This window comes from Oncorhynchus tshawytscha, linkage group LG11, assembly GCF_018296145.1.
Source record: "Oncorhynchus tshawytscha isolate Ot180627B linkage group LG11, Otsh_v2.0, whole genome shotgun sequence".
NCBI classification, from domain to species: domain Eukaryota; kingdom Metazoa; phylum Chordata; class Actinopteri; order Salmoniformes; family Salmonidae; genus Oncorhynchus; species Oncorhynchus tshawytscha.
The window spans coordinates 5,486,625-5,511,426 of NC_056439.1; the positions used below are offsets into that span (position 1 = coordinate 5,486,625).

General features: G+C 40.5%; 2 protein-coding genes across 5 annotated transcripts in view; one reads left to right on the forward strand and one right to left on the reverse strand.

Annotated features, from left to right (window-relative positions):
* The window catches only part of LOC112232358 (zinc finger protein 473 homolog), a 282,634-nt gene that overhangs the window by 42,910 nt on the left and 214,922 nt on the right, over positions 1-24,802 (forward strand). The gene's annotated exons all lie outside the window — the stretch shown is intronic.
* LOC112232352 (zinc finger protein 777-like) overlaps positions 2,915-24,802 on the reverse strand; it is a 125,735-nt gene continuing 103,847 nt past the window's right edge. The window contains exons 1-6 of one of the 3 annotated variants that reach the window (XM_042330481.1): positions 18,689-19,172; positions 18,185-18,315; positions 17,831-17,989; positions 15,236-15,379; positions 14,725-14,836; positions 2,915-9,104 (exon numbers count right to left, since the gene is read on the reverse strand). In XM_042330481.1, the coding sequence (XP_042186415.1) occupies positions 8,059-9,104; positions 14,725-14,836; positions 15,236-15,379; positions 17,831-17,989; positions 18,185-18,315; positions 18,689-18,953 (1,857 nt within the window). In that variant the 5' untranslated portion in view covers positions 18,954-19,172 and the 3' untranslated portion in view covers positions 2,915-8,058. Of the gene's footprint in view, positions 9,105-14,724; positions 14,837-15,235; positions 15,383-17,830; positions 17,990-18,184; positions 18,316-18,688; positions 19,173-24,802 lie in introns of those variants that run through there. The other 2 variants (XM_042330480.1, XM_042330479.1) reach the window with 2 other exon arrangements.

Consider the following 24,802-nt stretch of genomic DNA (forward strand, 5'->3'; position numbering starts at 1 on the left):
GGGCTGTAGCACCGCCTGGTACGGCAACTGCTCCGCCCACAACCGTAAGGCTCTCCAGAGGGTAGTGAGGTCTGCACAACGCATCACCGGGGGCAAACTACCTGCCCTCCAGGACACCTACACCACCCGATGTCACAGGAAGGCCATAAAGATCATCAAGGACAGCAACCACCCGAGCCACTGCCTGTTCACCCCGCTATCATCCAGAAGGCGAGGTCAGTACAGGTGCATCAAAGCTGGGACCGAGAGACTGAAAAACAGCTTCTATCTCAAGGCCATCAGACTGTTAAACAGCCACCACTAACATTGAGTAGCTGCTGCCAACACACTGACTCAACTCCAGCCACTTTAATAATGGGAATTGATGGGAAATTATGTAAAATATATCACTAGCCACTTTAAACAATGCTACCTAATATAATGTTCCCTACATTATTCATCTCATATGTATATGTATATACTGTACTCTATATCATCTACTGCATCCTTATGTAATACATGTATCACTAGCCACTTTAACTATGCCACTTTGTTTACATACTCATCTCATATGTATATACTGCATTCAATACCATCTACTGTATCTTGCCTATGCCGCTCTGTACCATCACTCATTCATATATCTTTATGTACATATTCTTTATCCCCTTACACTTCTGTCTATAAGGTAGTAGTTTTGGAATTGTTAGCTAGATTACTTGTTGGTTATTACTGCATTGTCGGAACTAGAAGCACAAGCATTTCGCTACACTCGCACTAACATCTGCTAACCATGTGTATGTGACAAATAAAATTTGATTGGATTTGATTTGATTACAGTCGAAACAAAACATTATACTTAATTCTTGAATCAAAACTTAAAAATAGGTCTCCTGAGTGGCGCAGTGGTCTAAGAGATCCTGGTTATGGCGCAGTGTGCCACTAGAGATCCTGGTTCAAGTCCAGGCTCTGTCGCAGCCGTCCTCGACCGGGAGACCCATGGGACGGCGCACAATTGGCCCAGCGTCGTCCGTGTTAGGGGAGGGTTTGGCTGGCAGGGACGTTCTTGTCCCATCGCGCACTAGTGACTCCTGTGGCGGGCCGGGTGCATGCACGCTGACATGCGCCCGGCCCGCCACAGGTGCACCCAGCCCGCCAGGTGTACGGTGTTTCCTCGGACACATTGGTGCGACTGGTTAAGCGGGCATTGTGTCAAGAAGTGGTGTGGCTTGGCTGGGTTGTGTTTCAGAGGACGAATGACCTTTGCCTCTCCCGAGTTTAAAAATACTAACTTGAAAATAAACTCCAATGGCTCCATAATGTTAGGTACTTAAATCACTGTGATAGATTGGCTTGACTGTGGTCATGTTTCTGTGTTTACAGCAAAGAATTTCTCATAAGAACCTTCACAGACACGAGACATATGTGACAGGTTCTACAGACAATCACGGATTACAAAGGGAAAACCAGCCACGTCGCGGACACCAACGTCTTGCTCCCAGACACAAAAATGTGTTTTTCTTTCAAAACAAGGACATTTCTAAGTGACCCCAAACTTTTGAACAGTAGTGTATTTTTAATAAATTAGCAAAAAAAAAAAAAAATGTAAACCTGTTTTTGCTTTGTCATTATGGGGTATTGTGTGTAGATTGAGGGGGAAAAACATTTAATCAATTTTAGAACAAGGCTGTAACGTAACAGAATGTGGAAAATTGAACCCAGAGACTATACGTTACGATCACCTTTGGCAGTGATTACAGCTGTGAGTCTTTCTGGGCAAGTCTCTAAGAGTTTTCCACACCTGGATTGTGCAACATTTGCCCATTATTCTTCTCAAAATTCTTCAAGCTCTGTCAAATTGGTTGTTGATCATTGCTTGACAACCATTTTCAGGTCTTCGAATTGATTTTCAAGCAAATGAAAGTTAAAACTGTAACTCGGCCACTCAGGAACATTCAGTCTTCTTGGTAAGTAACTCCAGTGTAGATTTGGCCTTGTGTTTCAGGTTATTGTCCTGCTGAAAGGTGGGATGGGGGTCTCCCAGTCTCCCATCTCCCAGTGTCTGGTGGAAAGCAGACTGAACCAGGTTTTTCCCTCTAGGATTTTGCCTGTGCTTAGCTCCATTCCACTCCCCAGTCCTTAACGATTACAAGCATACCCATAACACGATGACTAAAAATATGGAAAGTGGTACTCAGTAATGTGTTGTATTTGCCCCAAACATGACATTTTGTATTTAGGACAAAAAGTGTTTTTGCAACATTTTTGTAGAATTACTTTAGTGCCTTGTTGCAAACAGGATGAATGTTTTAGGATATTTGTATTCCAGTGTTAAATTCTGTCTTTTCACTCTGTCAATTAGGTTTGTATTGTGGAATAACTACAATGGTGTTGATCCATCCTCAGTTTTCTTCTATCACAGCCATTAAACTCTTTCAAAGTCATCATTGGCCTCATGGTGAAATCCCTGAGCGGTTCCTTCCTCTCTGGCAACTGAGTTAAGAAGGTTGACTGGGTGTATTGATACACCATCAAAAGTATAATTAATAACTTTACCATGCTAAAAGGGATATTCAATGTCAGCTTTAATTTATATGATTACCTATCTACCAATAGATGGGTAAAATAGGTGCCATTCTTTACGAGGCATTGGAAAACCTCTCTGGTTTTTATGGTTGAATCTGTGTTTGAGAATTGAGGGAACTTACAGATAATTGTATGTGTGGGATACAGAGATGAGGCAGTCATAAAAAACACGTTAAAAAGTATTATTGCACACAGAGTCCATGCGATGTATTGTTACTCAAGCACATTTTTACTCCTGAACTTATTTAGGCTTGCCATAAAGGGTTTGAATACGTATTGACTCAACATTTTAGCTTTTCATTTTTTATTAATTTGTAACATTTAAAAAAACACAACATTATGGCATATTGTGTGTGTAGGCCAGTGACAAAAACATCTCAATGTAATTCATTTTTAATTCATGCTTTAACACAATAAAAATGTGGAAAAAGTCAAGGGGTGTGAATACTTTGAGGGTACTGTATATTTGTGTATTTTCCCCAACACCAAATACAAACATACACATATTAACAACAACTTACAGACGCACCCAAAAACGACTACAGCTCATCTGCCGAGACGCACATGCTCACACCCCCATCCCTAGTGCCGGCATTGTTGTTTGCTACATTGGCCTTAAATTGTACCAATTTGTTTTTCTAGGTCACCCATGCTATTTCAATGTGTAATGATGGCGGATTGATTGATTTCCAGGTTTTTTTTTCGTATATATTTTTTCAAGATGAGTGATGAGAGGAGAATCGTCCAGCCCTATGGGTCTCTCACTACACCACCATATCCCATGTCTTGAAATTTGACAGATAAAAATTAAATTACCATTGTAATACTTCTGACGGCCAACTTTCTAACTCAGCCCATAACTTTTGGACGTCATAGCATTCCCAGAAAGCATGGATTATTGAGTCATTTGTGAATTTTGTCTCTTGCATAGTACAATTTATCCATTAGTTTATACTGGATTAAGTGTACATTTGTTAACTGTAATTTAATTAGTTATGCACCAACATTCCCTCCATCTTGTGCCAACATCAGTTATTTTTAAGTCTTGGTTCCCATAGTTTATATTTGTTTCTAAGAGATTGTCAGCTGGATATGCTCTCTGCAAGGTTTTGTGTATCTTATCATATGAACACCCTTTTCTGACTCAAATAAGATTCCCCCAAGGTTTCTCTGATGTCCCAAACATTATTGTGATATGTAACTTAAGTTTATTTTTAATTCCGTCAACAGGATGGGGGAGATATAGTGCCCCTTTCTTTTTTAAATATTTTTATATATTTTATTTTTGCATTTTCCAATTAAGAACATTCAAAATAAAAGTGAAAAGATAGACAACGATAGGACAAAGTGACAGTAACAGACGAGCGTAACAAAAAAATAAAAATAATTAAATATACAAACATACAATAAGAAAAAAATAATGAGACATTGGATCACCTGCCGTAGGCTACATATTATACATTACGTGTGAAACATTACGTGAGGATTATATAGAGATTCAATCAATGAGATGTGGGGGGAGATTCTCCATATTGTCAATAAAAGTTTGCCAAATTCTGTAAAATGTCTTTAACTTATTCCTCAAGCAGTAAGTGATTTTCTCCAAAGGCATACAACTATTAACTTCAGATAGCCACATTGCAACTGCCAGGGAGGAATCCAATTTCCATTTCTTGGCAATACATTTCTTGGCAATCTCTAGCAATATTTATGTTTGCTTTATAGTATGGCTTTGCCTAAGATTGGTGTTAGTAAAGTTACCCAGTAGACAGACCTCCGGGTCTAAAGGGAATACAACCCCGTGAATTGAGGATATGGTATCGCATACCCCCTGCCAGAAACCGTGTAGTTTTGAACACTGCCAAGTGGAATGGAGGAATGTTCCTTCATCTGAGCCACATCTAAAACATAGGGAGGAGATATCTGGGTTGAACTTGCGCAGTCTAGATGGGGTGATATAGAGCTGATGGAGGAAATTAAACTGGATCAGTCTGTATCTGGAGTTCAATGTGGATGTAACACCATCCCTGCATAGGTCACTCCATAGACCCTCATCAAGATCAACACCCAGATCTTTTTCCCCATCTAAGTCGGGGTTTATCTAGCCCAGGCAGTGTTAGTCCTGACATAAGAGCATCGTATACACGGGAAATGGTCTTGAACAGTGGTTGGTCTGCGTGGCAGAGTTGTTCAATAGGTGACATCTTAGGTAGGTTCCATTGTCCCTTGAGAGTCACCCTAATAAAGTTTCGTAGTTGTAGGTAGCTAAAGAAGTCCCTGTTAGGCAAGTGGTATTTCTGTTTCAGCTGATCAAAAGACATAAGAACTCCCTCCTCGTAACAATGTTCCAGAAAGAGTGATCCCCTTATCAGACCATGGTCTAAAGTTACTATTCTGGAAAAACATAGGAATCAATCTATTGTTCCATAAAGGGGGTTTTAGGGGAAAGGAATCCCCCTCGTCCAAACAGCTCATACAGTTTGCACCATGCCAGGACAGAATGTATGATTAAAGGGTTGTCTGTGATGGTTTTTATAGATTTTCTGTCCCATTAGTAAAACAATTCTGCCCCAGTGTCATCATTTACCTCAATCTTTTCAATGTTCACCCATGAGGGAGAGGGACCATTGTCAAACCTCTGCGCCAGAAACCTAGAATGTGCAGCCCAGTAGTACATTCTAAAATTGGGGAGGTTTAAGCCCCCTTGACTGTAATTAAGGGTCAGTTTATCCAGGCCAACCCTAAGGGTTTTGCCGTGCCAGAAAAAACGTCTGAAAAAAAATGCTGCGGGAACAGGGATAGGGAGAGATTGAAACAGATATAGAAATCTGGGCAGGACATTCATTTTAATTACATTGATTCTACCCAGTAGAGTGAGAGGTAAGTCCATCCATTTACAAAGGTCACCCTCCACCTTTTGCAACAAACTGGCCAGATTTAGTTAAGGAGGTTGTTCAGATTACCATCCACCATTATGCCCAAATATGTGAAGCCCATAGGCGACCATCTAAAAGGAAACTTGTGCTTGATGGTATGATGGTCAAAGACAGACAATGGTAAGATTTCGCTTTTATCAAAATTTACCTTATATCCAGAGAAAGAACTATAACACTGTAGTAGGATCTGCAAGTGAGAGAGGGAGTGTTCTGGGTTTGTTAGAAATAAGATAAGGTCGTCCGCAAAGAGTGATAATTTATGGGTATGGGGGCCCACCTCAAAGCCATGTATATCAGGGCACGTTCTAATAGCCTCAGCCAACGGTTCGATGACAAGGGCAAAGAGGTGGGGGCTAATTGGGCAACCTTGTCTGTTCCCCCTATAAAGAGGGAAAGAGGAGGAAGTAATCCCATTGGTAGCAATCCTAGTTTTAGGAGATTTGTAGAGTGATTTTATCAAATTTACAAACACGGTACCTAAACCGAACTTTTCCAAGACGCGAAAGAGGTATGTCAATTCAACCCTATCAAAGGCCTTTTCAGTGTCGAAGGAGACTGCGACACTAGGTATTTTGTTTTTGTTAGCAAGGTGAATTATATCAAAAGAACCTTCTGAAATTATTGGAGGACAATCTATTAATTATGAAGCCAGTCTGATCTGGGTATTGTGCCCCTTTCTAAAGCAATTTCATCAGGTAATGTATTTTTGATTCATGACATTGATTTAATTTATTTAAATGTATCATCTCAGCTGGAAAATTGAAAGCTTGCAAAGTTTTGAATAGAATATGCAATTTAAGACGGTTGAAAGCCTTTTCGGCTTCAACAGCCATTATTGATAAATATTTATCTAGTTTTTTTGCATATTGCATTAAACATGTCCTTGTATTTGTTTGTCTATTTTTAATAAACCCTGTTTGATATGTATCAAGTCTAGTAAGACTTTTGCCATGCTAATGCTTATAAGCATTTGCACTTATTGTATTGTCACAATTTATTAAGCTTTTGGGTCTATAATCAGCAGGGGACTCTCCAGATTTTCCTGGTTTTATTATATCTGAAATAACAGTTTGATACATGGAACTAGGATGTACTGAGCGACGAGTGTTGTCATTTGTGTAAATAGGTGTACTTTGCCCTAAAATGGTGCTTTTCTCCATGCTAATGTTTTAATAGTATCCAATATTTATTTTTGGGTGATCTGTTTTTAGTGATTGTTTTGACTGCTGATAATTGCTTCAGGATTCTTGAGTCTAAGGCTAGAGGATCCGTCCAACTATTTTTTCATTCGGATTTATATACATTTTCATAGAAGCTTTTAAAATGGTCATTAATCGCACTGTTTCTAATTACCGCATTTGTATCTTTTAAAACATAAATGTAGAGTTTTGTGAGAGCTGCCAGATAGTTACCATATTTATTTGCCATTAAGTAGTATGCTTTATTTGAGTTTAACCTGTAGTTGTTGGCTCTCTTCAAAAATATAAGATCGTATTCCTAATTAAGTTCAGAAATGTCTTTCTTGTTTAACTTGTAAAGATTTCTATGGGCTTTTTCTAAGATAGAAATTAAAATGAAAGAAAAAGTCACTAAATCAGATTGAACTTTTGCCGAGTATGAGATTATCATTCCCCTAATGTACGCCTTAAAGGCATCCCAAATTATATTGGGGGTCGGCTTTTCTTTGTCTGCTATTTCTAAATTGGTAATGTTTTTTTAATGGTTTCATTTAGGTATTTAATACATTCCGGGTCCAGAAGATGCACTCTGTTCATTCTACAGATTCTGTCGCTAAGTGTATTTTCTGTTGGTGTAATTAGGCATGATACCGGACAACGATCCGATATCACTATATAGTGCATTTTTGGGAATAAAAATGGTCAATTCTTGAATAGCTTTTCTTACTTTGAGAAAAAAAAAGTAAGTCTTAGTTGGGAATAGTAATCTCTAGGTGTACTGTAAATTATTTGTAGCGATGACTCATTCCAGCCTCTTTATTACTATGTCTGTTAATCTTATCGAACTTGTAATGTGGGTCACCTGCCCTAAAAAAAGTTCCTGGCTGGATTTGATCTAATATAGCTTGCATTCTATCTAAAAGCACCAGATTTGCCCCGGATACAAACAAAATCACGAGCTTTGGTTCTATCTGAATGTTTTTTCAAAATTGTGTTATTGATATAGCCTTGTTCTGTTATCCACCTATTTAGTACTCTTAATAACACAATTCATGTTTAGTTAAAAAGAATACAAGATAAAAATAGATGACACCATTCAAACCAATGAGGGTTCAGAAATATAAAGCCAATTATCTCAGAATCATCTTTTTGCAGATAGAACATTATAGTCCTAAACTGTCAATATGTAACATACTTTTTAGACTTAAGGCATATATGTCACACAATGTCTGAATGAAATATTCTACCCAGGAATATTAAACACTGAAATCTGTGGGTCATCTGTAGGTCTTTTCTGCTGACAACAATGAAAATGTATATTTGACTTTAATGCTGGGTTTGATCTAAATATCAGAAGCTATCCAGGGGAATGGTTACTATTATGTTAGAGTGGAATGTTTTTTCTGCTGGTGTATCCTGAGGTAGCTCCTCTCTGATAACCTCTTCCCACAGTGAGTACTGGCGAAGGGCCGCTCTCCTGTGTGGACCTTCAGGTGCATCTTCAGCTGGTCTTGGCGGGAGAACCTCTTCTCACACTGCGTACAGCTGTAGGGTTTCTCCCCTGTGTGGACCCTCTGGTGCCTCTTCAGGTGACCAGCCTGGGCGAAGCGCATGTGACACTGGGTACAGCTGAAGGGTTTCACCCCTGTGTGGACTCTCAGGTGCCTCTTCAGGCTGAAGGAGTGAGAGAAACTGGCCTGGCACAGGTGGCAGCTGAATTGTTTCTCCCCCGTGTGCACCCTCTGGTGAATCTCCACCTGTTGGGGGAAACTGAAGGCTTTCCCACAAAACGAACACGGGAAGCGCTTCTCTTTGGCGCCACCACCTTTACTGATTCTATCTCCACTACTGTCATTTGTCAATGGGCTTGTGTAGCTATTTAGTGTTGAGGCATTGGCATTGTCTGAGGTCTGGTTTAACATAAGGAGAGTGTGAGGAGGATTAAGGCCAGGGAGTGTCTGTGTTATCGCAGGATCCATATTACAGTTGATAGATCCTATAGAAGGCAGACTGAAGGAAGCACCTGTTAGGGGGTCAACATGAGGCGCGATCAGTCTCTCTGAATCACAATTATAGGAGCAGGACGGAGCATCGTAAGCCAAGTCTGTACTCTCCCGCCGCATACGTTCCCTTTCCTGTCCCCGCAGACCAAATCTACGGCTCGCCCTGGTCTCAGCCAGTCTGTTGTCATGGAGACTATGTTCAGATGTTGTTTTGGGTTCGACTGTCTGTTTCTGGTTGTGGTTAACAGTGTTGTTCCCCAGCCCAGAGTTGAGGACGCTGTCCCATCCCCTGACCTCCACTATGTCACCTCTGGGCCAGGCCTGCTCGGTGATGTTGTTCACTGGGCCCTTGGCTGCACCCGTCTGGGTCTGGGAATCCAAAATGGCCACCCATTCTCCTCTGTTAGCCTCCAGCCAACCACCTACAGGAAGAGTTTAGAAAATAGACTTTACAAACACGGCAGAGAGAACTCTACATATGGAGTTTTTGTTGTTGTCAATTACAATGTGTTTTTGTATGTAAACATAAGTTATATTGATTTCATTAAAGATCTAACACTGTATGTAGGCTATATGTGGGTCTTTCTATTAACTACTTGTTACAGCTGTTGATAAGTCCCTGATAATAATCAGACCATGTCATTACATTAAGATAAGGGGGGAACATAGCTCTATATTCAATACAATTCACAAGTTAATTTAAAACCTGTTTAACCATTCTCATGGTGGGTGTCTTAATGGATTTGTCCAAAATCGGAGGACATTATTTTTCTGTCCTTGCATTTATGGCTGTGTAAGTTGTTGTATCATATAATAAGCATTAATCAGTTCAATTATACTTTAAACTTGAACCCTGTAAGATCTACCTTGATCTAGCTGTCAGACAGTTTTTTTTGTACAGAGATCTCAGAAATTCAGTGTAACTAGTTATATTGTTAACCTAAATTATGACTATCCAATCTACTCATCACATAACGAATAGTAGGCTCTCTCACATAAGTCTGCAAATGCGATGATGCATGGATTGCATTTTTATGGTGAAAATGAGCTTTCCCAAACTTGACACTCACGCACCGCCTTTGTGTGCTAGGTAGGCTACACCAGTTGTAAAGAGGATTAATGTGCTTAACTTTAAGAATTTAGCAATAAGCAGCACAAGAAAGCTGGGATCCTCTTTTGAATAGTTGCCAGTCAAAACTCTGTTTTCACAAGTGATTGCGCAATGACTAGTCCTCCCGGACCAGGCCCAAATCCCATTATTTACATGAAGAAAAGACGGAGATACAGAGGGGAGCAGATCCGGGTGCCTTGTGAGAATTCGTCGGCGAGTGTAATCACTGGAGAATAAACTGGATGAGCTCCGTTTGAGACTATCCTACCAACGGGACATTAAAAACTGTAATATCTTATGATTCACAGAGTCGTGGCTGAACGACCACACGGATAATATACAGTTGGCTGGGTTTTCCGTGCATCGGCAGGACAGAACAGCTACATCCGGTAAGAGGGGTTTTGGTGTGTGTCTATTTGTCAATAACAGCTAGCTAGTGCGTGATGTCTAATATTAAGGAAGTCTCTAGGTATTGCTCACCTGAGGTAGAGTACCTCATGATAAGCTGTAGTCCACACTATCTATATCTTCTGTAGCCATCTATTTTCCAACCACAAACCGATTTTGGCATGAAGACTGCACTCAAGGAGCTGTATGCCATAAGCAAACAAGAAAATGCTCATCCAGAAGTGGCGCTCCTAGTGTCTGGGGACTATGATGCAGGTAAACTTAAATCCGTTTTTATTTCTAACAGCATGTGCAACCAGAGGGAAAAAAACTGTAGACCACCTTTACTCCACACACAGAGATGCATACAAAGCTCTCTCATGCCCTCCATTTGGCAAACTTGACCATAATGCTATCCTCCTGATTCCTGCTTACAGGACATGTACTCAGAGCATGCGCGGACCAACTGTCAAGTGTCTTCACCGACATTTTCAACCTCTCCCTGATCGAGTCTATAATACTTACATGTTTCAAGCAGACCACCATAGTCCCTGTGCCCAAGAAAGCAAAGGTAACCTGCCTAAATGACTACCGACCCGTAGCACTCACGTCGGTAGCCATGAAGTGCTTTGAAAGGCTGGTCATGGCATTAACACCATCATCACGGAAACCCTAGACCCATTCCAATTCGCATACCGCCCCAACAGATCCACAGATGATGCAAATCGCACTCCACACTGCCCTTACCCACCGGGACAAAAAGAACACCTACAGTTGAAGTCAGAAGTTTACATACACCTTAGCCAAATACATTTAAACTCGGATTTTCACAATTCCTGACATTTAATCCTAGTAGAAATTCACTGTCTTAGGTCAGTTAGGATCACCACTTTGTTTTAAGAATGTGAAATGTAATAGTAGAGAGAATGATTCATTTCAGCTTTTATTTCTTTCATCACATTCCCAGTGGGACAGAAGTTTACATACAATCAATTAGTATTTGGTAGCATTGCCTTTAAATTGTTTAACTTGGGTCAAATGTTTCAGATAGCCTTCCACAAGCTTCCCACAATAAGTTGGGTGAATTTTGGCCCATTCCTCCTGACAGAGCTGGTGTAACTGAGTCAGGTTTGTAGGCCTCCTTGCTCGCACACACTTTTTAAGTTCTGCCAACACATTTTCTATAGGATTGAGGTCAGGGCTTTGTGATGGCCACTCCAATACCTTGACTTTGTTGTCCTTAAGCCATTTTGCCACAACTTTGGAAGTATGCTTGAGGTCATTGTCCATTTGGAAGACCCATTTGTGACCAAGCTTTAACTTCCTTACTGATGTCTTCAGATGTTGCTTCAATATATTCACATATTTTTCCTCCCTCATGATGCCATCTATTTTGTGAAGTGCACCAGTCCCTCCTGCAGCAAACCCCCACAACATGATGCTTCCACCCCCGTGCTTCACGGTTGGGATGGTGTTCTTTGGCTTGCAAGCCTTCCCCTTTTCCTCCAAACATAACGATGGTCATTATGGCCAAACAGTTCTATTTTTGTTTCATCAGACCAGAGGACAGACCACATCATTTTCTGGAATTTTCCAAGCTGTATAAAGGCACTGTCTCAACTTAGTGTATGTAAACTTCTGACCCACTGGAATTGTGATACAGTGAGTTAAGTGAAATAATCTGTCTGTAAACAATTGTTGGAAAAATGACTTGTGTCATGCACAAAGTAGATGTTCTAACCGACTTGCCAAAACTGTAGTTTGTTAACAGAATTTGTGGAGTTGTTGAAAAACTAGTTTTAATGACTCCAACCCAAGTATATGTAAACTTCCGACTTCAACTGTATGTTAACTCTATTTTCTTAAAACGGCATTGTGGGTTAAGGGCTTGTAAGAAAGCAGTTCACGGTAAGGCCTACATCTGTTGAATTCGGCACACGTGACAAAAATGTATTTCGATTTGATTTTGACTGGGCTTATAAAAACACATCTGTCACTAGGCTCTGTAGGCTATGTGCTCTCCAACTGTGTTCCTTGGGCCCTAGGTGTATAGGCTACATTTGGAGTTATTTGGACAGTTTACCATATCAAAACATGGCATAGGCTATGGGCTAGGCTACATGATGTGTACGACTTTGAGGCTGCACACATTGAGCCTCATTCACAAGTGATAATATATCATTCGCAAGTTATAATATTGTAACCCATTGGACTATTCTCAATTTAACCTCGTCTTTACATATACTAAATAATATAAATATTTTTGAAATTAGTTTTTATTTAGAATGGACCACTATCATGCACCTGTTGGAACAAGAGGAGAAAGAAATACATGTCATCGTATTCACTTAAATAGAAAATGGAAGACATTTTTCCTGTGGTTAATTTTCATGCCAGCCAGGTAGGCTACTCCTGTTGTAAAGCAAATTAATGTGCTTAATATTATGAAAGTTGACAAATAAATATGGTAGGTTTAGCCTATAGAAAAGCTGATGGGATCCTCTTTTTAATAGAGGCCATCAAAACTCTTGATTTTTGATTGCATTGATGTCAGAGTGATTAGAGCAGGGCACTCCAACCCTGTTCCTGGAGAGCTACTGTACTGTAGATTTTCACTCCAACCCTAATCTACCACAACTGATCCTAATAATTAGCTGGTTGATAAACTGAACCAGTTTAGTTAACTGGGGTTGGCGCAAAAACCTACAGGACGGTAGCTCTCCAGGAACAGGAGACCCCTTGGAATAGAGTGATAATAGAGCGCTAAGTACCGGGCCATAGGCGACTGGCAGTTAGCAAGTTTGGTATGCTACTAATGACCATCAGCGACAAAGCACAGTTTTGGAGAAGCCTAGTTACCGTCACATGGAATTTGACTGTGGTCATGACTCGGTAATAGGGTCACCGTAACAGCCCTAGCCAGGAACACTGGTTTGTGTGTGTCAAGAACTGCAAGTTTCCCGTGTGTATCAACAATGATCCCACGACCCAAAGGTAATCCAGCCAACTTGACACAACTGTGGGAAGCATTGGAGTCAACATGGGCCAGCATCCCTGTGTAACGCTTTCAACACCTTGTAGAGTCCATGGATGTGCCTTTGGTGTTGAGTTGTTTAATTACACTGTGATATTTTCACACATCATCATCTGATCCAGGGAGAAATTTTCTGAATGACAGTCAAGTGAGAAACAGCTGTTGTAATAGCACATGCGATGCAACAACAAAACAAGTGCTGGAAAAAAGGTGTTTGCGAAGAATGTCTCATTCAATACGCCCGTGAATACAGTTGTGCCTGGATCCAAGTTGGATCCAATATCTTTGCCAAATTGATGTTGATCATAAGTTGTTTTCTGCTTTATTTACAGCAAGGTCAAGTTAGATTTAACAGAGAACCCATCAAGGAAATTAGTTCATGTTTTCATGCCTCGGATTCGACACAGAGTCTACTGTGAAGGATAGACTATTGCGCAACACCCAATGCTATTCCTATGAATTATTCTGGATATAATGACAACACGTTACAACATGATCTGGTAATGAAAAATACATTTTAGTTTCCATGTTACTCCTGCAGTTTTAAACAATACAACAGGCTTAAAGTTTAGCCTACTTGGAATTGGCCTACCTTGAAAATCAGACATTTCCTGAATTTGGTGCTACATCTTGGCACTAATGTCCTTGTAATTATTGTAACCAATCTATAAGTTCACCTGCTCCCTTATATTTATCCCTGATTTCTTTTTTGATCTGTTTTTGTGAGAAATGTGGCCACTTTGATTTGTTTCCCACTGCTTCAATTGAAGGGTGTTGTGCTACTCTGCAGCGTAGCCTAGTGGTTAGAGCGTTGGACTAATAGCCGGAAGGTTGCCAGTTCAAACCCCCGAGCTGACAAGGTACAAATCTGTCGTTCTGCCCCTGAACAGGCAGTTAACCCACTGTTCCTAGGCCGTCATTGAAAATAAGAATGTGTTCTTAACTGACTTGCCTAGTTAAATAAAGGTAAAATAAATAAAAAATCTGTAAAACCACGTGTGGTTATTATGAGGACGACAACATCTAATGTTGGCTTCAACTTGTCTTTCCATACAAATCCTTCCAGTACAAAAGGAACCTGGTTTTTGGTGGCTTTCTCTTCATAAAAACAGAGCTGGTGAGATTAATGCTACTGCTATTCATTGCTTTATTATGTGTGGCTGAGTCAGAAGGTAATAATAATTTGTATATCAATGCATTGACAAGGCCTAAAAACCATTATTCTTAAAGTGGTAATGGGGTCCTTGAAAATTACAATTACGTGCATGAAAATATCCCTTCAATTTGGCTTGCCAATGTCTGTATGAACCCTGCCTAAAGGATGTATAGTCTCGGGCATATGTTGTATAGGTGGTGTTAAGGGACAATTTGCATATATTCCTCTAAGTACAGGTATGTGGAACTGCATGCAAATAATTTTCATTTAGCTTCAAACCATTTAGAAATGTTGATCCTAATGTCACACATTGGCCCCATTATTTATAGAAAGACCCATGTATGTATCCCTTACCTTGTTCCCCCACCTTTAGTCCACTCAGCAGATCAATGCTCTCTGGTTCATCTTCTATTGTTTCCTCTTTGACCAGCAGCAGATCAGGCTTCCCATCCTCCATGTCTACTGACTGTAAGAGATACAGAGTGAGAGGATGTTGGATCAAGAAATCTGATATGAGCACCCTGCTATAGAGCATCTTCTGATTGGGCAATGAGGGATTGCTATGAGTACTATGCAAACATATTAGTTGATTTGATACTATGCAAACATGTCACTTATTTTGATTACTTACACTCTTTAATAGTTTTATAATTCAAATGCATGATCAAGACCTGGGCCCGTATCCACAAAGCGTAAAATAGTAAGATTGCTGATCGTGTATCAGGTCCCCACCTGTCTATATAGTCTTATTCATTATTATCTAAAAGGCACAACTGATCTTAGATAAGCACTCCTACTCTGAGGGGATTTGTGGATACAGGCCCTGACCTAATACCATTCAGACAGCAGTTCACAGTGGGCTCACCTCAGTAAGACTGTGTGTGGTCCTGTGCTGCTCAGCCGGTTCCTCTGTGGGTTCAGGAGGAGGTGTAGTCTGGTTGTCCTCCATGACCATGTTCTCCTCAGGGTTCCCCAGACCCTCCTCCTTCCCCAGCAGCACCTCTGGACCCTCCTCGGGAAGAGAGAGGTGATACAGATTGCACAGACATACACTCGCTCATTTACATACACACAGATAATAAACACACTTTCAACATGGAGTGTTTACCCATCCCCACTATTTTTGAGTCATATACCGTAGTTACAGAATGACTTCAATGTTGTTAAACCCATCATGGTGGACATTAATATGATGTGGGTAAAATCAAGTCAGCTATGATAAGTCAAAAGTCATCAGACAAACCTGATTAAACTATTTTTAGGTGTACAGTAGGTATACGTTAGTGTGTGGGTATGTGTAGGTATATTTAGTAAGTGTAAATTGGTTATAAAGCCTTGTCGGGTGTATGCAGAATAGGGTGAGATCAGATATTAAATAGTGTCTCCGTAGCCATGTTTCCATCCAACTGCAGACACATTTTCATGCGAATATTCGAAAAACAAAATGCGCATTTTCCCACCAGAGATGCGTTTCCATCAAATTGACTTGTTGCGGATGAAAGCTGTGTGTGATGATGTAGCGCACATAAAAATACCTTTTACAGTTAAATTCCATTTACCGAATAAAAAATACAAGTTAAATGGGTTTCCATAACATTTTCAACTCTATTGATGTTTTTTTCAAAAAAGAATGTAGGCAGTATGCCCACTCTGGTATTGGCAGTGCGCTCTAGCCAACAGTGCTATCTGCACACTGTTGTCTAGATCGCACATATAGCCTACATGATGAGATTATTATTATGGACAAAAGAGCGATATTATTTGTATTTGTCAAACGGCAGCCAAGCATCCATCATCATGTCACCAGAATAAGACCCTCAATATTTATCGGAAAGGACCATCTAGTTCATCACCATGCACTTTCACCACCCTGTGAAATCCATCATTATTTATTTCATATTTTGCCTAAACTGTTTCTGACAAGTTGTAGTGGGAGGACCACACAACATAAATGTTTCCACCGACATTTCTCGCATAATTAACTTTAATCAGTCACAAAAAGATCCCATCTTGTCTAGCGTACTTTGTTTTGTCGACATTTGGAAAGTTTACCGAAAATGTGTCTGTTTCCATCAGGCCTGTCGTTACATTTTTTATCCGACATGTACTTTTCTCACATAAAAAGATTGGATTGAAACCTTGTTAATTACAGTCTTGGAATGAAAAGTCCCATTTTATGTTTATTAAACACAAACAAGTGTTAAATAAACCATATGAAAACATAATATATCCTACACAGCACAAACACAATATGTAACAGACTTTTTAGGCTTATATATATATCACACAATGTCTGGATGCAATTTCTACCCAGGAATATTCAACACTGAAATTTGTTACTCTCGTTATTCCAAATGCATCTGTGGATCTTCTCTACTGACAATGAAAATTAATCTTTGTCTCAGGGTTAGATCTAAGCTGTCGAGTGGAATGGTTACTTTCTATGTTATAGAGTGGAATGGTTTTTCTGCTGGTGTATCCTGAGATATCTCCTCTCAGAGAACCTTTTTCTGCAGTGCGTACAGGCGAACGGCCTTTCTCCTGTGTGGACCTTCATGTGGTCCTGGCGGGAGAACCTCTTCTCACACTGTGTACAGCTGTGGGGTTTCTCCCCTGTGTGTACCCTCTGGTGCTTTTTCATGTCGCCAGCCTGGGCAAAGCACATATGCCACTGGGTACAGCTAAAGGGTTTCACCCCTGTGTGAACCCTCTGGTGAATCTCCACCTTTTTGGGGCAGCTGAAGCCTTTCTTACAGAACATGCAGAGGAACTTTTTCTCTTTACTATTGCCTGATGTGGCTCCCCCTCCCTGAGACTGAGCTCTAGCCATGTCGTTTGAGTTCAATACCTGATCGAAAAGGACGCGGCCGTGTGAATCGGAAGTCCCCATCGACGTGGACACTGGGTCGTGATCCCTGAGCGTGTATAAAGGGAAGAGGGTAGTGACATTTAGATTTGTCTCTAAGCTTCCCTTGTAATCTAAGAAATCTGTGCCCTGTGACTGTCTGTCTCCTAGGTGACTATCTGCATTCCATGCAGGAGGAGCGTCACCCTCCACTTTCAGTCACCTCATCATTATAACCTCCCCTTTCTCATCTAGGCACCCATCAGTGTATACACTACTACTGTACTGGTTCCAGTCCCCTCTAGACAGGTCAGTCTGTGTGTCTAAACCAAAGGGCATGTTGCCAGGGTCCATCTCTGTAGTGTAAGAACAAGGTGGATCATCACCTTCAGTGTCTAACGCGTCACCATCACCATCCACACAAGAATTAACCACCCCCTGTCTCTGGTGAAATACTGGTAAGTACTCTGAGCCGGGAGCAGGAGCAAAGCACATATGCCTCTCTGGGTCTGATCTGTGGTCAGATCCTGTGTGTAAGAGTCTGTGTCTGTGTGTTACAGTTAATGTCTTGGTGTCTGTCTGTGACTTGAGGATGGCATTCAGCGTTCCACTGACCTCCGTGATACTGCGCCGGGTCCTGGGCTGCGCTGGGGCGGTGTCCTCCATGGCTACAGCCGCCTCTCCAGTCTGGATGTCTCTGCTGTGCCGTAGGTCATCCTCTCCTTCAGACCTCTCCTGCTTAACCCCAGGACCTGCAGCCTCTGCATCTGTAGACTGACACAAGAAGAGATGAGGTTATTACTGGTACAGGAGTTTAATTGGATAACAATGTTGTCAGGAAGTCTCACAAGCTCCCATGGCATATAAATAAAGATGTTCATGAATAGCTGAGGGGAGCAATTGTGAAATAAAGAGGCTACATTGGATGTACATTTGATGTAATTTTGATCTAAATACTATTATACTAACCTCTATCACGATAACATGCTGGGTTGTGGTTCCACTCCCCTCATCAACAGTGATTGGTTGGTTATCTCCCCGTGTATTGTGTCCCGCTGGCTTCACAAAGCTCCTGTGGCCTCCAGTGAAATGTCCTTCACCTGCGAGAGTAAATTGGGGGGGGGGAGAAGTGTTTAGGTTAGGGACTGTCAATGCTCAACTATATATTGTACACTATTGACACATCTAGAATTGGCAAGGATGTAAAGTAACACTTCGCATTAACTTCATATATCATGCCTCATTGTATTAAATGATTAAATCATAGGAAATGCATTAAACATGAACCTAGTTAGAATATGATATTGTGTCTTTGTGCAAGAAATTATTGCATACTATCCTAAAAACTGACCAAGACCATTAGTGGTAAACACATCTACAGTCACACATGTGCAGAGGGGAATGGGGCGAGAGGCACTGAGCCATCTATGAACCGCGGCAGGCCGCGCACCTCGGGCCTACTGCAAAATGTACCTCTTGCCATTCCTCTGTATCGGTCGAGGATCTTGACACTACTGGGACGACTGGCAACGACGCGCTCCCGTGCCACCTTCAGTTCCAGTAGTTGTAGTTTCCTCCGCAATCCCCTGTTTTCTTTCTGGCTTTGAGTGATTTCCAATCGAAACACTGCATAGTCGTCGTCTACGAGTTTACAGATTTCTGCCACGGCTGCATTCGCTAGCACCTCCATGATGGAGGCTATTTGAGTGTGAAAAACCATACAGTTAGAGTTAGCCATTGTAGCTAACGTTAGCAGCTAACTAGCATTACCTAGATAACGTATATCAACCAAGACTGGTATCCAACGCGAATTAAATACTACGTGGGGTAAATATGTGATGCTGTGCAGTTAAATTAGTCATAATCTTAGATCCATGGTGTTAATAAACGTCTAAATAAAAACGCTAACGTGAAAATTGTTCTTGGTCGTTTACTTCCGTTTACATGGATGATTGGCGTCATAGTTCAAAGGTTGTGGCTAAATTAAAAGGGCTGGTGATGCTCATGAAACCAGAGGAGCGTTCAGTTTGCTGCACGTTTGCTACGTTGCGGAAGGGTTTGTACTGAACAACACGTTTCCCCAAAACGTTCTTGAACAGACTTTGAGATACGTTTGCTCCGGTTTGGTGGGTGTGACAAGGTGTGCCTTAAAGCAATAAGCGAGGTACTGTATTTAAAGGGCAGTGGCCATGCTGACAGTGTTCACCAAACCACAACCTCACCCCCTCCACGTTTTCAATTGGTCATTCAGTACAGCAATTATCCATCAAAAATACAGAACGCAGCCCATTTTTAATCATGGTAGCAAATTGAGTTACAAAACATGATGCATCTGCAAAAATCAACTGTCATTCTGAAGTCTAAGATGCCTAGTTTATGGCACTGTGTCTACATTTGAACCAGAATGTTGTATATTTTCACCCAAAATTCTTACCGAAATGCGTTCAAATTAAGTCATTTTATACAATGTTACTTGAAAAAAACATGGGGCATCATATAAACTGCGACAGTTTAACATTTCAGTACCCAGATCCAGTTTCCTTGCAACAAAAAAAAAAAAAATCGAAGAGTGATAGGAATGCTCAAGGAGAACCCAAATAACATATTTCTGTGGGGTTTGGTTTGCATCACTTAAACCCCGATGTTACTATAGGTAACACACTTTCAAGTGGCTTAACTTACCTAAAAATTAACATTATTCTTAGAAAATGTACTCAGCCATCTCTGGACATTGTATAAGCATTTTGCATGCATTGAATTTCAGAAACTCAACTTTTTGACAATGTCCGAGACCATTCGGAGGAGGAATTGGGATTTTCAGCGCAAATCTGATAGTGTAATTACAACGATTGGCCACCAGCGGGTGCCAAAGGTGTTTATGGGGATGTCTTCTTGAAGATAGTGGTTTCCTTTTATGTATTAATCATGTACAGACGCGTAACCAGGTGTTTAAAGACAATGTTACAGATATATAACATGGGCTTTAAAGGGTTAATCCTGAAGAATATTTCTTGTTCTGACAAGTGAAAATCAAAACTAATGTGCACGTTTGAGCAGATCCCTTTGGTCAAGTCAGGTATCTTCTAGCATGCTAGCAGATACCCATAGACTTCCAGTCGTTGCACTAATGCTAGTTGGCTTGTGAAAGTACTTTCAACTTCCTTCATACTGGACAGAGACATAAAAATGGCATCCACGTGTTCATCTGACTCTGGGGAAATAGATTAAGGGTCTCAGTGCCAAAATCCAGAAGTATCCCTTTGAGGTTATAAAACTGTCATAAATAACGCACCGTGCAAAATCATGTATTATAGTGCATACTATGTACTGGTACATCAAAATAAATAAAAGTAGCAATATTATATTTCAATTGAGTAATTCAGTCATGTTTTTAGTTGTCCTGCTTTACCAACTGTAGCTAGCTAAAGTAGTGGGACAGTCTTTATAGGCTTTTCCAATGGAGGAAAGACATCCAGTTTACATTAGGAACCTGTACTTTGGTTAGGTAGGGCTCTGGTTCTTGTAGTACTTGTTGTACTGTTATCCTGTTCATTTTTGGCACCAAGTAGAACTATCGCTGGGTAAATTCTGAAAAAGTGGGACACTTTTTTTCATACCCGGTTTTGGCTCAGGCTTCTGTCACCTCTTTCGATAGATTTCTGAAATCCTCAAGATGTTTCCTATTCACACAAAATTGAAATTAATTGTCATTGGGGTACAATTACAACTATCCCAGTTTATCTAACCTGCTGTCCTAGTTTACCAAATGCAAACTGAAAATATGGTTTTGGCTCAGTGTACACAAATGGGTGTGTCATGCCTCCTGTGAATATGATATCAACATTTGTCATTTTTGTGTGATTAGAAAACATCTTGAGGATTTCAGAAATGTATCATGTGTTGGGCTAATATGTTGGATAGATGTCGAAAGAGGTTACAGAAGATGGAAATGCAAAAAGTGTCCCACTTATTATGAATTCACCCTAAATCATAATAAAAATTATATGTTATTTGAAGTTGACATAAAACCATTATATTTATCACGGAAAAACACATTTCTCATTACTGTAAAAATGTTTCAAGTTCCTGTAAAATCTCCAATCAGTTTTTAAATAAAGTTTATTCACCCATGATGCATCAGTAGTTCCTATAGGGTCCATTCTGTCAAAATGTGGTTGACACCTTGTGATTTGTGAGGGGGGGTGGCAGGAAGTAAGGAAGTAATACAATTAAGTTATTAAATTAGATAACCTCATGGTTTCACCCATGGTTGTAAAATATGATGTAATGGCTCAATTTAGTTCTTTAACACTTAGATAAACTTAAGTGGAATTTAATTCAAAATCAAATCAAATCAAATGTATTTATATAGCCCTTCTTACATCAGCTGATATCTCAAAGTGCTGTACAGAAACCCAGCCTAAAACCCCAAACAGCAAGCAATGCAGGTGTAGAAGCACGGTGGCTAGGAAAAACTCCCTAGAAAGGCCAAAACCTAGGAAGAAACCTAGAGAGGAACCAGGCTATGTGGGGTGGCCAGTCCTCTTCTGGCTGTGCCGGGTGGAGATTATAACAGAACATGGCCAAGATGTTCAAATGTTCATAAATGACCAGCATGGTCGTATAATAATAAGGCAGAACAGTTGAAACTGGAGCAGCAGCACGGTCAGTTGGACTGGGGACAGCAAGGAGTCATCATGTCAGGTAGTCCTGGGGCATGGTCCTAGGGCTCAGGTCCTCCGAGAGAGAGAAAAAAAAGAGAGAATTCCTGGTTTAATGTTGGCAGATGTTATTTACAAAAATATTTAAGGGTGCCATTAATTGTGAAACTTTGATTTGGAGGACATTGATTTTTAATTCAATCAATAAATGATTTTGTTGGGTTCCATTGAAACATTAATAAAGTACAGTATTTTTCACATGTTGTTATTTTGAGTTTCTCTCTATAATTATATTGTTTATATTTTTTTAAGTATTGTTTGTGTATTGCCAGTAATTTTGGAGCCCACTGTATATATATATATATATATTTCGGTGAGCATATCAGAATCAGCCGATATTAGCTAAAAATGCCAACATCGGCATCGGGCCCGATATCTAGTTTAAAGCCGATGTGCAAAACCGATGTCAAAGCTGACGTGCATACCTAGATGATGTAATGACGCCGCGAAAAATACAGCGCTACACAGAACAAAAGCAGAAAAATACCAAGCGCACACTTCCAACAACTAAACAAGTTCAAGTCGATCGGTCATTTGAAAGAGTAAGAACATTTCAGCAGGCAACTCAAAGGCGAAATCCATTAACGTCAAGATAATGGAATTCATTGCCCTTGACAATCAACCGTTCTCTGTCGTGGATGATGTTGGCTTTCGCCGACTGGTCGAGCCCCGGTACACACTATTTTTCATATGTTGCCCTACCGGAGTTACACAGTATTGTTGAAACGTACATCTATGAGCTACTTGCTATGGGCGTCACTGCTATTAGCTTCACGACTGACATTTGGACCAGTAATGTCAGCCCCATAGGCATGTGGAGTCTGACAGCACAGTGGGTCGACGAGGATTTCGTACTGAGGAAAGCTGTATTGCATGCTCAAGAATGTGCCAGTTCACATACCGCTGCTGCCATTTCAATGGCATTTGAGAACATGTTTGAAACACACTAGCTAGCTCCATTCGAACAACTGACTCAAGAAATAAGCTCATCAACTGCGTCTGCAGCAGACGTGATACCCTCTGTCATGGCACTGAAACGCCTGCTCAACAAAACTGCCGACACAGACCGTGGGGTTAAAACTTACAAAAGTACTCGAGGCTGTGAACAAGTGATTCGGTGGCATTATCTCTGAGCCTCTTTACGGTGTCACCACCATACTCGATGCTAGGTACAAAGACCGCTACTTCGATGCAGACAAGAAACAGGGTTTACGTGAAATGTTACATACACAGCTGGCCAAGATGGAAACGGACACAGTGACAGTGTGCACCGAAGAAGAGATGCCATGGACAGACAGAGCTGAAACGTCACTGCTTGACATGTATGATGAAATACTGGTTGAGAATGAAACGACTGAACAAATGAACAACAGCACAGCAAGTGAAAGAAATAGATTTTGATTATGTTTACTGGTAATGGGGACACTTAAATTAGAGGTCGACCGATTATGATTTTTCAACGCCGATACCGATACAGATTATTGGAGGACCAAAAAAAAAGCAGATACCAATTAATCGGCAGATTTATTTTATTTATTTGTAATAATGACAATTACAACAATACTGAATGAACACTTATTTTAACTTAATATAATACACCAATAAAATCAATTTAGCCTCAAATAAATAATAAAACATGTTCAATTTGGTTTAAATAATGCAAAATAAAAGTGTTGGAGAAGAAAGTAAAAGTGCAATATGTGCCATGTAAGAAAGCTAACATTTAAGTTCCTTGCTCGGTGGTTCCTTTTAACATGAGTCTTCAATATTCCCAGGTAAGAAGTTTTAGGTTGTAGTTATTATAGGACTATTTCTCTCTATACGATTTGTATTTCATATACCTTTGACTATTGGATGTTCTTATAGGCACTTTAGTATTGCCAGTGTAACAGTATTGCTTCCATCCCTCTCCTCGCTCCTACCTGGGCTCGGACCAGGAACACATCGACAACAACGTTACCCATGCAGAGCAAGGGGAACAACTACTCCAAGTCTCAGAGCGAGTGACGTTTGAAACGCTATTAGCGCGCACCCCGCTAACTAGCTAGCCATTTCACATCGGTTACACCAGCCAAATCTCGGGGGTTGATAGGCTTGAAGTCATAAACAGCGCAATGCTTGAAGCATTGCGGAGAGCTGCTGGCAAAACGCACGAAAGTGCTGTTTGAATGAATGCTTACAAGCCTGCTGGTGCCTACCATCGCTCAGTCAGACTGCTCTCTCGAATCATAGACTTATTTATAACATAATACACAGAAATACGAGCCTTAGGTCATTAATATGGTCGAATCACGAAACTATCATCTCGAAAACAAAACGTTTATTTTTTCAGTGAAATACAGAACTGTTCCGTAATTTATCTAATGGGTGGCATCCGTAAGTCTAAATGTTCCTGTTACATTGCACAACTTTCAATGTTATGTCATAATTACGTAAAATTCTGGCAAATTAGTTCGCAAAGAGCCAGGCGGCCCAAACTGTTGCATATACCCTGACTCTGCGTGCAATGAACGCAAGAGAAGTGACACAATTTCACCTGGTTAATATTGCCTGCTAACCTGGATTTCTTTTAGCTAAATATGCAGGTTTAAAAATATATACTTCTGTGTATTGATTTTAAGAAAGGCATTGATGTTTATGGTTAGGTACACGTTGGAGCAACGACAGTCCTTTTTCACGAATGCGCACCGCATCGATTATATGCAACGCAGGACACGCTAGATAAACTAGTAATATCATCAACCATGTGTAGTTATAACTAGTGATTATGAATGATTGTTTTTTTATAAGATAAGTTTAATGCTAGCTAGCAACTTACCTTGGCTTCTTACTGCATTCGTGTAACAGGCAGGCTCCTGAGGCAGGT